At 37.1% G+C, this 14988-nt stretch overlaps 1 protein-coding gene across 1 annotated transcript in view; it reads left to right on the forward strand.

Moving 5' to 3' along the window:
* EVC2 (EvC ciliary complex subunit 2) overlaps positions 1–14988 on the forward strand; it is a 163671-nt gene that overhangs the window by 21905 nt on the left and 126778 nt on the right. The window contains exons 3-5 of the mRNA XM_051967556.1: positions 2757–2923; positions 4903–4968; positions 9101–9287. Of these exons, the coding sequence (XP_051823516.1) occupies positions 2757–2923; positions 4903–4968; positions 9101–9287 (420 nt within the window). The remainder of the gene's footprint in view (positions 1–2756; positions 2924–4902; positions 4969–9100; positions 9288–14988) is intronic.

Below are 14988 nucleotides of genomic sequence, written 5' to 3' on the forward strand. Positions count from 1 at the left end.
CTTTCCTCTTTCTCTTAGTTGAAGATCTCACCTTTTTTTTCCTTACTTAGTCGAAGCCATTCCATCTTAAGAACTTCTCCAATTCTCTTCATTTTCAAGTCCCTTAATGTTACATCCAACCTATTCCCCCCCTCTCCACAATTGCCTCTGGCAGTATCTGACAATATGGTAGCATTAGTCCTTACCAGAACCATTTGCTGCTTATATGTTCCATTAAAAAGTATTTTATTTACTTTTCTATTAATTATTAATTTATATTATAATGTAATAATATAATATATTTAATTATATATAACATATATAATATAATATATATATATATAATTATTAACTATAATTAAGTAGGTGATTTATACTTTGATAAATTATCATCCATTTATCTTAGATTGTCAGATTTATTGTTATCCAAAATTTCTCCTAATTATTGCTTTATTTTTCTTGCCATTTGTGGTGATTTCACTTTTAAAAAAAATTGATACTGGTAATGGGGTTTTCTTCTTTCTTTTCTTTTAAAACAAAAGAATCAAAGGTTTATTTTACTTTTTTATTGTTTTTTTTTTTTTTTCATAAAACTATTTCTTAGTTTTCTTTCAATTTTATTAATCTCTTCTTGATTTTCAGAATTTCTAATTGGGGTTTTTAAAATGTGTTCTTCCTTAATTTTTTTTAGTTGCCTGCCTAATTCACCAATCTCTTCTTTCTCTTTTTTATTCAAGTCAGCATATCAAGTTTTACAAAATTCCTCTAAGAATTGCTTTGGCTGTATCCTATAAGTTTTCATGTGTGTTGTCTCATTATTGTTATTCTTTTTGATGAAATTGATTTTTTCCCATGGTTTGTTGTTCCACTCTGTGATTTTTTTAGTTTTCAATTGTCTATTCAAGGTCTTTAACGACTTAGGACTTTCTGCGTTTGATTATGAATTTTTATGCCCTACTACATGGTCTTGCTCTTATGTTTGCTACTTTAATTAAGTCCCTTGCCTTTCAAAAATGCAATCTTTCCATATCTGCCACCTCCATGTATCTAAGTCTCTTCCATCATTGAATACTGTCACTAGATCCCCTATTAGTTCTAATTATTCTATATTTTCCTAAATTTATCAAATGCCTAAAAGTAACCTGTCTATATTTGCTGCCTATCCTTCATCTTTCTTCATCTGCTCCTCAGTGCATTGCAGTCTGGCTTCTGATCTCATCACTCCACTGGAATTGTTCTTCCCAAAGTTCCTGCTGTCCTTTGCTCACTCAGGAGCATGCTTCCCAACCTCTCTTCTCAATTTCCTGTGTGTGCCCTTTCTCTCCTCGGGTCCTCTCATTTCCAGGCTTTCATGACACGACTGTCTCCTTATTCTCCTTCTCTTCTTTTTCCTTCTCCATCTTCTGTTCTGGCTCACGTCTATGTCCTCCCCTAATGATGGATGCTACCTGAAGTTTTGTGCTGATCCCTCTCCTCTTTTTTCTACATACTCTTCAGGCAGCTTCATCAGTTCTCATAGCTCTAACCCTGATCCTTCTGCAGATGCAGCACAAATCTGTGCATCTGGCTGTGGTGTCTCCCCAAACTTCAGTCTGGCTTCCCTGGCTGGCTTAGAGACTGCTAAAAACCAAACTCGTATTTTCCATGAATCCTTCCCTCCTCTTTTAGTTTTCTTACTGAATGCTTCAGCTCTAAGTACAGTTTGAACCTCTCTCCTATACTTCCCCAATCTTTGCAAAAGGGTGGGCAGAATTGAGGTCTATTTGTCTGCCACAGAATGGTCTGGGGAAAGGGATGCTGTCAGATTTTGCAATCACAGGAGGATACTGATTGGGTAGATCACAAAGTTCAAGCTATTGGGTCACATTGTGGCTAGTGAAGGGGGGTACTGAATGAGTAAGCATGCATTCTCTGCTGTGCTTTCAGAAGATGCCCTCTTGGCTTCTTGATGTCTGAGCCTGTGGAGGTAGTTGTAATTGCTTCATCTTGGGCACATAATTCTGATGTTTGGGAAGATTTTGAGAATTACTAAGACTTGTAAATGTCTCAGTCTCTCTCTTATTGACCCCAAATTCAGTCTGGTTGACTTTTAACCAAATCCTTGAGGTATACCTTCTTCCCACTGTGATTGAGCACAGCATACAGACCAATTTAAACAAGCAGGACAAAAGATATACATGTTGTATTGTATTGCTTTTCCTGTTCTCTACTTTCATCACTGGGAGGGAAATTAAACTGCATGTATAGCCCCAGCCCAGACGATTTATTTTTGAAGCCTCTAACCAATCATGGATGTCACCTAAATATTAGTAGCTGAAGCACAGAAGGAAAACCGAATGAAATGACTTGGGTAAATCATTCCCATCAATCATGAATATTCAGATGATGATAGACACAAGGACAGGCAAACTTCCTTTGGATCGAATCTCTGCAAGTTTCCCTTCCTTTTCCTAGTGAAGGGAACCTAATCAATTGGGCTCCAATCTAATACCAAGTGTTGTTATGTTGACTTATTTGGAATGGCAAAGCCATTTACAGCCCACGAGGCTGAGCATGTCACTTGAGTTCTCCATCATGCTCTGAAAAATGGAGATAATCCTTAAAGCCTTGCCCTTAAGTGTTCTTCAGGGAAAGCCATTGTATTGTAAAAAACTTGAAGCTCTCTAGAAAAATGAATCACTGTAATCTGCAGTTCTGGCTAAGGCTGTGCTTGACTGTAGAGTTTGCCATGGTATCCTTTTAACTCATGCTGTGACTCATGTGTGGTTGAATTTTAGCTGAAGGGCTCCTTGGAACAGGAAAGGATAGAAGAACTGAGGATTCTGATCTGCTCCTGACTTCGGCAGCATCCGATGAACCTTGGAGTCATTCAGTATTTTCTCTGATAAGTTCATGGACCAAGAAGACTTTATTCAAAAGAGATTCTTCTATCACGCACAATCTGGTCAGTAAACCATTTGACATATTGAAAATTGACATTATTACTTCGTTGCTATTTTTACAGGGTACAAAAATGTACTCCAAAGAATCACTCTATGGCACCCCTGTATTGATACTTAATGCCCATTTACTCCTCAGAGCATTCTTGTGGCAGTTACAGGGAGACAGAGGCAGCTCAGTAAGGGAAAACACTGTTGACAATTAGAGCCCGCCAACCCTAGGACGGTGTGCCTCATGGATTCCTGGGGATCTGGGGGGAGAGGAGAGAGTTCAGTGTAACAGATCTCCAGATAGTCTTCTGTGAAATGAGGGTACCATTGTGGGTAGAGAATTGGACCTGAATTAAGAAAATCCAAGTTCAAATCCAGCTTCAGACCCTGTGTGATCTCGGCAAGTCACTTAACTCTCTTTGCCTCAGTGTCCTAATCTGTAAAATGAACCCGAGAAGAAAATGGCACACTGTTCCAAGATCTTTGCCAAGAAAATCCAAAAAGAGTCCCAGAATCACACATGAATAAAAACAGCTAACCACTCAACAACACCAAAAGCTAGGCATTAAACTTGACTACTAACATCTCTCTGCCAGGTGAGGCAAGCTGTAGGTCTAAAAATTTGGCATGCTCAGTAGCAGCTGATGGGAATCTTCCCTTAATGTTGAGAAGCATTTGACTAAAATGATGACCTGCTATAGGAAAGGACAGTTAGGCAAAGAACATTGCCTTAGGTGGTTAATTTTGGAGGCAAGATCTGAGAAGGTCATGTCTTTGATGTCACAGAGCTCAAAATCATCGAGTTAAAGCTGCAATGTACCTTTGGGTACAGTCTCGAGAGGCTGATAGTAGAACATATTAGTAGCCGCATTTTAAAAGTAGGCAAATTGATTTTTATAGGGTGAAAGTGAGTTCTCAATGGTAATCTATGTGCAAAGTCTAAAATAGCCAGCTGGGTCTTTTCCTCCATATGATTGATCTCCCATACACCTGCACTCAGTTTCTGATCTCACACAAAAGCAAAAGCAAAGAACAATTGAGCTATTTCTTACAGGCCATTTTTTTTCAAGTTATACAAATTATATATGCCTTATAACTAAGCAAATATATTTCTGATAGAGATTATGATGACAATGATATTTCCCATTTAGATAGTTTTTAAGAATGACAAAGTGCGTTCAAAAAGTTTTCATTATTTCATATTGAATTTTGAAATAAAAAAGAAATAAAGAAAATTCTCTATTTTTAATTTTATATTCTCATTACATAAGTATTTTGGAATTTACATAGTGCCTGCATAGATATTGTCCAATTCTATAAGCAACAGTGATATGACTTGGAGAGATTCGGTATTATTATCCACATTTTTAGGCATCTAAAATTCAGGGGAAATATTAAGTGTCCTGCTATAGGGGAGGAAACATTGGATTTAGAGTCAAAATATAAAGCAGTATTGGAACTCTGATGCATTGGCATTGAGAAGTCCTTGGTAAAGAAATATCTTCTACCAGTGCATGTTGGCATTTGTCTGCCACTTTGAGTTTTACAGAGATATTTAGTGTACTTTAAATAACTTGCCCAAAGTCACAAGCATTTAGTGTCAGTGCTAAGACTTGAACCCAAGTCTTCTTGACTTGCTTTCTAATATATAACATTCTCAGGATACTTAGGTTCAAATCAGGACTTTTCTGTGTATTTTGTGAACAGCACCAGTCATAATATTTCATCTCTCTGAGCCTCGGTTTCCTTATTCATAAAATTAAATTTCTGGATAAGCTGATCTCTGAGGTTCTTTCCTGGTCTAAATTCAGTAGCTTGTTCTGGAATCTGCCAGATAAAATGGCAAAGCTGTCAAACAGAAGCAGACATTCTGTTTGTGGTCATTGGCCTTCATCATCACCACTTCTCATCTTCATCTAAGTGTGTTGTAGCTCTGTTCTACAAAGAGCACATGGCTTGGAATGGATTTCTCTGACTGATTTTTTTTTTCCAGCATGAAGATGCTTCCAGAATTTCTGTGTCTTCCGAGTATGGGATAATTTTCCAAAAATGTGCAATGGTAAGTTTTCACGTGTGGGTTGCATTTGAGGAGAAAAATGCATTTTGTTTCAATAAATGATAGTGATTATTTAAAGCACAATGATTGTGCTTTAAAGATGAATCATCCTAGTTCCACATATGTAGTAAAACACAGGAGCCTTGAATGCTTTAATATTCTTTTATAGTTGATACTTGAAACATTCACCATTTTATTATGGAGACATGTCTTCCATAATTGAGAACTTTAGCTTCTCTCTGACTCTAGAGACAACATTCATGGCTTTCTGTAACTGGAAAATGATGTCCCTTGGTGTCTGTAGTTCAGACCATTGCCTTCCTGAGCTTCAAAAAATGGTACCAACCCCTATCAATTTGGCAGGGGAGACAGTATAGTAGAGTAGAAAGCATTCCAGACTCACCGTCAGGGAAGACCAAAGTTTTGGTAATGCTTTGGATACTAACCTATCATCCTGCCAACGGTTTGCTTCTTATCTGTAAGGATATTATGAATGGCTTTGTCAAATTCTTTGCTCAAATGCAGGTCTTTTCCCCTGTGATCTCTACCAGTCTTGTAATTCAATCAAAAACCGATAGAAAATGAGTCTAGTTTGGCATAATTTCTTCTTGAAGAAGCCTTTCTGACGCTAAAAGATCACTGATAGTTTCTTAAACATATTCTGTCCCTTTAATTATTTATTCCAAAATTTCCTCAGGAATTAGGGAGAAACTAATCATATTCTGGTTTGGAAAGTATCCTTTATTCTTCTTAAAAATAAGAAACAGCCTTTTCTCCAGTCCCATGGCATTTCTTCTCCTCTTCATGAAATTACTCTCAGTGCTTTTACCATATAGTTCATCTCATCCTAGTGACTTGTATTTTCTGAAGGTAGCAATGGACTCTATCTTCTCCTTAATTTTGAGTTTTACTTTGCAGCAATTACATGTAATTTCTTTTTCCTCATCCAAAGACTAGTCTCATTAGTGGAAAATTCATGAACAAAATGACAACTGGTTCTTTCTTTTCTCATCTGTTATCACCCTACCTTCCATGAAAAGTATGCTCTCACTACTTGGATCCATGCCTCCAGTGTAGCAGATGAAGGCTTTGTGCTCATCTTTAACATTCATCTCCGGACTCGGTTCATTCTGATCACCTAGGTTCCCAGCCCTTTTGTAAAGGACCACATCAACCTTCTGGAGGCAGCCTTCATTTCCATGTTCTCACCATCTTTTCTTCTTGGTCCAACGAATTCCAATTAAAATCATAGACTCCTGCCATTCTTTTTTGACCTGCCAGAGAATAAAATCACCATACAGACAAGTCATGAATTTCATCATGTCTGTTTGTGGAAATGAAAGAAGCTTAGCAGATGACTGAGGTTTCCCTTCATTGCTGTGTCATGCTGCATTGGAATAATCTATTTTTTTAATATTTCCTAAACTATGTTTCCTTTTCTACCTCAGTAGTCTATGTTGTACATCTAATACCAGATTGCTTAGTTCCTCCCTCCTCCACTAAATATTTCTTTTGAATAAATTATTCCATTATATTGCCATATTCCAGTCATAACTCATATCCCACCAATTCTTAATTATATGAAAAGCATTCAGATGTTTCAACAATGATAGAATGAACATCTGTCATATTTATTACAGAAGGGACTCTTGAATTGGTTCAGAGGTCAAATATAATGATCTCAAAGGTACTTTTCAAATCAAAAACTCTATGAAATATTATGATGAAATATATCAGCTAAAACATGACCAAAGGATCACAAGTCACATAGGGGAAATAATGAATAACACAACAAGAAAAATCTTTACAACATATCAGGATGCAAATACAAGCAATAGTCTCTGCCCCTCAGGAAATTATATTCTAATAATGGAAGACAAGGCATAAAGTTGAAGAAAAAGAGCTTAATTTCCTATGTAGTACTCTCCATCTTTTCATTGCAATATGCTCTTAAAGATAAGAGAAAACAAAAAAAGCAGCTATATTTAAGACCTTATCTTGATCTTCCACTGAGGCAGGCAGTCCATAATATATTTCCATCATAAGGCTGCTTCTTTTTCTCCTATTAATGTTCACTCCGATGTTTTCCATCATGCTTTTTAAGTGAGACTGTTAAGACATCCTTTTGTTTTAGGTCAAATTAAAACTTCCCTCACGGTACCCAAATTATCATACCAGAATCTGAGAGCAATAAGAAGTGTAAATTAGTTGCACTTAGGTACTTTAAAGAAAAGATAGCTTCCATTTTGAAATCTAATTAATATCTTATGTTTTATCTTGCCTGTTTTTTAAAAGTATTTTAAATATAGCTGAACAGATGCTTTGTGAGCAGCGGTCAAGTTAGCCATCTGGGTATTTCCTCGTCATTTGGCTGGAAGACAACCTTAAAGTTTTTAATCAGTCATCTTCCTGAAAACATTCATTTTATTGATTTCTAAATAGGGAGGGAACCATCATTACTATTCCCCAAATATGTCTTCTTTTAAAAGGTATTTGCAAAGCTCTGTTAATGATGTTTTCTCTTGGAAGGAATTTGTGGCTCATTGGATTTCTTTCTTGCCACTATCATTGGTCATTATCAAATGGCCAGTTGAGTCTTTTGGTCTAGTAGGGGTAGATGTAGTCACTTTTTCTTTTCTTACAATTTCTATAGTTTGACTTGCTGATTCTTTTGAAGGTTAGAGGCAGATATTTTACCAAAGTCAGTATCAGTTTGCAGGTCAGCAGGGGTGATTTAGGCTCCTCTCCATTAGCACTAGGTCAGTCTTAGACTGAGAAGGAATGCCTGTTAAAAGACAACAAAAAGCTCCCTCCCCAGCTCAATCACATGAGACTCTCTTAGCATCTAACCAGTTCTCTCCCAACATTTCTTAATCACTATTATTTTAGAGTTAGTACTTCAACATAGCTAGAAGACTGAGATTATGAAAAAAATAACAATATTAGGATTTTCTTCGAAGCTTTCCCACAATGGATCTCCCTTTGTTTGAAACTCAAATTTCTTTTCCAATTACCATGTCAAATGATTAGAACCAAAATTTTCTAGCTGCCATGATACTTGGAGGTCAAGGAGTCCAACCATCTGTAATCATTCATAAAGCTAATTTCAGTGTATCTTGGTTCCTTGCCACACTATCATAGTCATCACAATCACATCCATGTGTTAAGTTTTACTAAATATCTAATGTAAAATGTCACTAGGTGTTGATTGGAATATCTCAGAGTCTTTTCTGTTAATGTTCTAGCATGGCACACCATTCTAAAAAGGCCTCGAGTATCACCCCCATATCACAGAAACTAAGTTTCACAAACATGAGAGTTTGTTACAAGAACTCTGATGGGAACCAGGACTTGAACACAGATCTTGTTTCTCTTGGGTAGCGAGGCAGCACGGTGCATAGAGTACTGGACCTGAAGATGGTGAGATTCTTCTTTGAGTTCAAATCCACCTTCAAACACTTTCTACTCTGGGCTAGTCATTTCATGCTGTTGTCCCCGGTTTCTTCTCTAGAAGATGAGCTGGAGAAGGAAATTACAAACCATTCTAGTCTCTCTACCAAGAAAACCCCCAAGGAGGTCAGGAAGAGCCAGAAACCATTGAAGAACTTGTGTATGTCCAGGGCTCTTTCCACTATGCCATTCTTTCCGTTTAAATATAATGGAGAGATTAGGCCATGAAATGTGTCTTTATGGGTCTCAAAAAGAGAAAGAAATATAGCCTAACTCCATTTATAATTTCTGAAAAATTCTCACCTTAATGACGTGCTCCCTGTGCTAACGCTGATGGGGTGCCTGCCAAGCTCTGATTTCGACATTACACTTTGTGCCTTTCCCACCAGGTCGGGGTACAGGTTCCCGGATTCCTAATTGAACCCACAGCTAACATTTCTCTGCGAAAGCTGCTGTACTCTAGCTCAAAATGGAGGTTTTCGATCACGGAGTCTCCAGGCAACAGCTCATCATGCATGAGTTCCCACCTCCCTGGGAACTTGAGATGGAGCAGCCTGACAGATCATTAGCAAGCTGCAAAGTCCCAAGCAGCCCCCTTGCCAGAGATCCCATGTCTCTGGCCCATTTGACCAGTGTGCCCCGGGGGGAGGAGCATCCCACTGATTTCTCCTCCGCTTTGCTTTAGGTGTCCGGGCAGAGCGAGCCCGAGACGGCCTCCGTGAGGCTGCTCATCAACAACTCCAGGACTCCGTCCGCAGCCAATCTCTCAGACCTTGTCTTGCTGGACAACATTATGGGCCTCACTGTGCTGGACTCCTCTGGAAATAAGACTTCAGACAGGCTCCAGGTGTTCAGAAAGAAGTTTCTCCAAGGTAACCGGCCTGTGCTTAATATAATAAAACCCCACTAGATTAGACACCATTTATTATGGAGGGAGACAGCTTGGTACAGAAGAAAAGGTGCTGCCCAGCTCTAGTTAGAAGACCTGGATCCAAATGCTGCCTCTGAAGCTTACGCCCAGTATGACTTTAGGAACTCATTTATTTTCTAGTGCTTCCTTTTTTTGGCTATTGACTGAGAGAGTTGAACTAGAGGGTCTCAGAAGTTCTTTCTGGCTTTATATCTCTGATCCACATGGGATCTATGATCCCATGATCCCAGGTAGTGTACTGTGTCCCTCTCAAATTTGTATAAGAAAGCAAAAACAAATTAGAATATATTACATATATATATAAATATATATAGTACACACATACCCTATTCATTTGGTTATGGCTTTATAATAATAACATTGACCTGCAATACAGAGAGTTTGGGAGTGAGATATAACTGAGTTCAAGCCCTGTCTGTAGCTCATGTTGCCTATGTGACCAAGGTAAGTGACTTCCCCTCTCAGTGCCCTGTTTGTATATCTACATACATACATACAGATATGTACACATATACATATTTATTGTTATTCTTGAGTTTGTTCAATCATGTCTGACTCTTCATGAGCCATTTGAGGTTTCCTTAGCAAAGATATGAGAGTAGCTTACCATTTCCTTCTGTAGTAGATTATTTTACAGCTGAGGAAACTGAGGCAATCCAGGCTAAGTGACTTTGCCAGGATCACACAGGTAATAAGTATCTGAGGCTAGATTTGAACTTGGGAAGATGATCCTTCCTCACTCTAGGCCTGACACCCTACCCACTGTGCCCCCAACTGTCCTTTTGGTTATTAGATGGTAGGAGATGTGATCTCACAGGGATTACATGGTTACTAGGTGCTGGGAATAAACTTTCAGTCTGATAGAGGAGAGAAGATACCTTCGTAGAGAGTGAAGGAGTGACAGAAGTAGCTAAAATAAAAAGAAAGTCCTGTGGGAGTCACCCAGTGGAGAGCTCCCTTCTAGGCTGAAGGGTCTTGGGTGCTTTATACACGAGCTGTCATTTCTAGAGAAGCTCTCACTAGTTGTATGCGCAGATGTAAAGGAGCAGAGTTGGGAGGGAGGTCATTTTAGACACAGCAATAATGGAGGTAAAAGCATAGCACGAGGCAGGGAAGCCTAAGATGCATCTAAGAGATGGGAAGGACTAAGAACTTGGATCCATACAGTGACCAAATGTGAGTCCCAAACCCTGAAGTCCAGTCTGCTGCACCTCCTGAGACAAAGTACACAGAAGCAGGTCTAAAATTTCATATGCCATCTTAGGAACTTGTTTTGTTTCCTTTGGCATATTTCTATTTTTTTAAAGAGAAAAAAGCCTTCTTTATAGATTTTAGAAGCAATCTCATTTTACAGAATAGGAAATAAAAGCCCTGAAATGATAAGATCATACAAATGATTCAAATTAGAATCAAGATTCGCATTTGGATCCAAAGATTTTAAATCCATTGTCTTTTCTATTCAAAAATGATGACATTTATATGGTTCTGCAAAATTTTGCCAAGCATTTTACCTATCTTATCTTATTTGATCCTCACAATACCTGGTGAAATGATTGCTATTCACTATACAGATTAAAAAAAATTAAGGTTGAGAGAGGTTGATGGTCACTAAACATTTATTTTATATGCCTAAAATGAGGAAAAAGGCCAGAATTCCAGGCCTGGAGTCAAGGTTTATCTTCCTGGTTTCACATCTCGCCTTTAACACAAGATGTATGGCATGGGCAAGTCATTTAACCCTGTTTGCCTCCGTTTCCTTATCTGTAAAACCAGAGTCATCTCCAGTTATCTTGTTCACTATATTTATTTTAAATTTTCAAGAGTATTTTATTTTTCCAAATACATGTAAAGTTAGATTTCAATATTCATTTTGTCCAACTCTGTTTTCCAAATGTGTCTCCCTTACCTCTCTGCACCCCAGACAGCAATCTGACATAGGTTAAATAAGTGCAATTCTTTGAAACATATTTGTCATATTGTTCAAGAAAAAATCAAACCAAAAGGGGAAAACCACAATAAAGCAAAAACAAACAAAAAGGATAAAATCCTATGCTTTGATCCACATTCTGTCTCCATAGTCCTCCTTTTAGATATAGAGGACTTTTTCTATCTCAAATCTATTAGAATTCAGCATATATCTTTTTTTAGCTTTTTGTTTTTAAAACCTATGCATAGTTAATTTTCAACATTCATTCCTGTGCTCCAAATTTTTCTCCCTCCCCTAGACAGCAATAATCTAATATATATTAAATATTTGCCATTCTCCTATACATATTTTCACAATTATCATAGCATATTTCTTTCAAAGGATTTTTTCCCCTTCAGGAAGAAATGGGAAGGACAAGAGGATTATGTGTTAAAGTGAAGAGAATGAGAGAGACAAAGTGAAAGCCAGAGAGTGTGAGACAGATATAGATATGGAAAGAGTCAGAGAAAAAAAAGGAATAAGGAGAGAGAGAGACAGAAAAGGAATGAGAAAGACAGAAGAAACAAGAGTCATTGAAGAATTTTTAACAAATGCATATAAAAAGACCCCAAGGAAGGCCAGAAGTAATCACAGACAAGTAGGAAACTTTGGAAGTAGCACTTTTAATTATATGCCTAAAAAGAAAAGCTTTTCTGTACATAATGGAAATTAAACATTTCATGTAGTCCTCCTTCAGCTCTACCATGTACACAGAAATGTATTTTTATTTGGTGCTAAGTTCAGAGTTAAATAAAATTAAAAAACAGAAAGAAACAGAATCTTTCAAAAATATGTTTGGGAAACAGAAAGGAGGCTATTTTGGCTCAAACGTGAAGTACATAAGAATTAATTTTATGAACTAGAGCCAGAAAAGTAGGTTGGAAAAGAAACATTAGGGATTTAGCTAAAAGAAAAAAAAAACTTAAAATACCAACATCCAACTCTCCATCCTTCACCTTTCTAACCCTCATACAGAGATGATATAAATTGTTAGTATGAGCAATAAAAAATGAGTCCTTCTCACAAATGAATGTTATTCTAAACTCATCTAATCTAGTATATGCCTGAAGTGCAATTCCCTCTCTAGCAACCTAGCACATGGTTATCCAGCTTTTGCTCATAGTTCACAATTATGACCCTGAGATGTTGAGCATGTCAACTTATGCTCAGCTCCTGAAAAAGAATGAAGGTCAGTCAGTGTTAATTCTTAATTAGCTACAAAATCTAGTTTATTAACATGCCATTATCACAGGATCTCCTCAGAAACCATTTATTCCATTCCAGTACCCGGGCAAACCAGAATCCCATCTACAAATCCTTCAGTGATATTTGGGTCTTTGCTTGAAGACCTCTGAGAAGGGGAAGATCTACCTCGCTGCTTCTCTGGACAGGCTATTCCACTGAGGTAGAAATAAAATTATCAGGAAGTTAAGAACTTGATAAAAATACTTGATTGAGTAAAATAAGACCAAACTACCTTTCTGTATCTTTTCTCCTTTGATCCAGGCCAAGCAAAAACAAGTCTTATAAGACTTTTCCTCTCAGAAAGTCCTTCAGATGTTTGGAGAGAAGTTTAAATTTTGTCTTCTGTAAACTAAAATTCCCCATTTGAGTAAGCCAGCAATCCAATTTATGATTCAATAGTTTTGCAGATGTTCACTATTCTATATTTTACATATTAGATAATGTATAGATGATATATTAGCCAATAGATTTTATACATTACATTACAAAGCGCTTTGCAAACTTGAAAGAACCATGTCTTTGCTCACTATTCTTCCTCCCCATTAGACCATCAGGGTTGTTGTAGTTGGAGCAACGACTGACAATCATGCACAAGTCATTTTACTTCTCAGGGTGTTTGTTTTCACAGCTTCTGCTGATACTTTCCAGTTCTAGATCTCAAATTCTATCATCCACTGACCTTCCAAAAGGAGCATCTAGTACTTACAAGATATTCATGGAGAGAACATGAAATGATCAAGAACTGACCTTGGGCCAGAAAACCTGGTTCCATTTCTCCTTGTGATACCCATTGGTTGGGGGAGCATGGGAAAGTCCCAACTTCAGTTCCCCTGGACACTTTTTAAGACTCTTGATTTGCAGGCTGATTTTTATCATTCAATCAATAACTAATATATCTTTATTGAGCATCTGCTCTGCACCAACTAGATGGCACTTTGGGTACAATGCTAGGCATAAAGAAGAAGATCCATCTGGTTATGTGACTCTAAGTCACTTCACCCTGTTTGCCCCAGTTCCTCATCTATAAAATGAGCTGGAGGAGGAAATGGCCAATCACCCCAGTGTCTTTGTCAAGAAAACCCCAAATGGGGTCACAGAGAGCCAGATGTGACTGGAATGATTGAAAGCACATGCCAGATGTTGTGCATGCTGACTGACAGTGGTAGAGGGAATTCTTTCTCCCTACAACAATAAATAACAGATGGAGTAAAATTAATGGTTTGTGCTAGGCCAAGTACTGAAGAACCAGCTCTTCTTTATTAGAGATACTATTGGTTTTCTTAATGTAGCTTACATTTGCATGAGCTTCCATGACTTCAGTGTCACATTATTGAATCAATTTGAGTTTGACATACATTAAAACACTACTGTGTTATTTTTTTTTGTTTGTTTTTTTTTACTTTGGTGAACTTGCCATCTCTCCATGTCCTCCTTGTGTGGAGTTTGCAAAATTGATTTTTTGAACCTAAGTTTAACATGATAATTTTCACTATTCATGGTAATAGGATTAGATTTGACCCAACAATCTGTCTTGGTTTCTGTCTCTGTCACCAAAGGTATTAGCTATCTCTTCCAGTTTGACATCTGTACGTTTCAACAGCAAGTTTTTTTTTCTTTGTTATAGCTGATAATCATGCCATTTTCTATTTTGTTTCTCAAATATAGACCATGTATTATAATAGAATAAGGATTTGACTTTGCTGTCAGAAACCAGGATTCAAATAATGACTTTGATGTTACCTCTAGTGATTTTGGGTACGTCCTTTCTCTTTCCTTGTCAGGTCAGTGTACTCGTATGCAAACCGAGGAAGTTGGATTATATATTCTTAAGGTGCTGCCAGCTCTATGTACACAACTGGTTCAATATATCGTCACAGAGAATACTTTGCAATCTAGTTATAAGTTGTGCTAATTATAGGGATAGAAAAAAGGAATTCATCTCTTAATGAGAAAATATGAATACATTTTAGTGTTTCCTAAAGATTATGCTGGTAAAATAGTTTAACACAATCTTCTAATTTTCCTCTACCTTTTTTTAGGGAAAAAAATTTTGAAATGACCCATTTTCCTCAACTTGTAGCAGTTTTAATAACAAAGCAGAGGAGAAAAAATGAATAAAAATAGCTAAGTTCTTTTTGCAACACATCTCTAAATGCAACGACAATATCCAAACTTTTTTGCATACTTAAAAATAATTTATGAAGTAGTTTCATTTATACTCACAAATGCCTCATTTGGTTATAATAATACTTTCTAATAGCTAACAATCACATCTCAACTTTGTAGCATATACATCCATTTATGTACATTGCCTTGATTTTCATTAATATTCTGCGAATTAGAACAAATTGTATCATCAACATTGTATAGCTGAGTAAAGTTAGCCTCACAATGATTAAATGGTTTCTCCAGAGTCATGCAGATTATAAGC

The sequence above is a fragment of the Antechinus flavipes genome, chromosome 6 (genome assembly GCF_016432865.1).
Source record: "Antechinus flavipes isolate AdamAnt ecotype Samford, QLD, Australia chromosome 6, AdamAnt_v2, whole genome shotgun sequence".
NCBI lineage: Eukaryota > Metazoa > Chordata > Mammalia > Dasyuromorphia > Dasyuridae > Antechinus > Antechinus flavipes.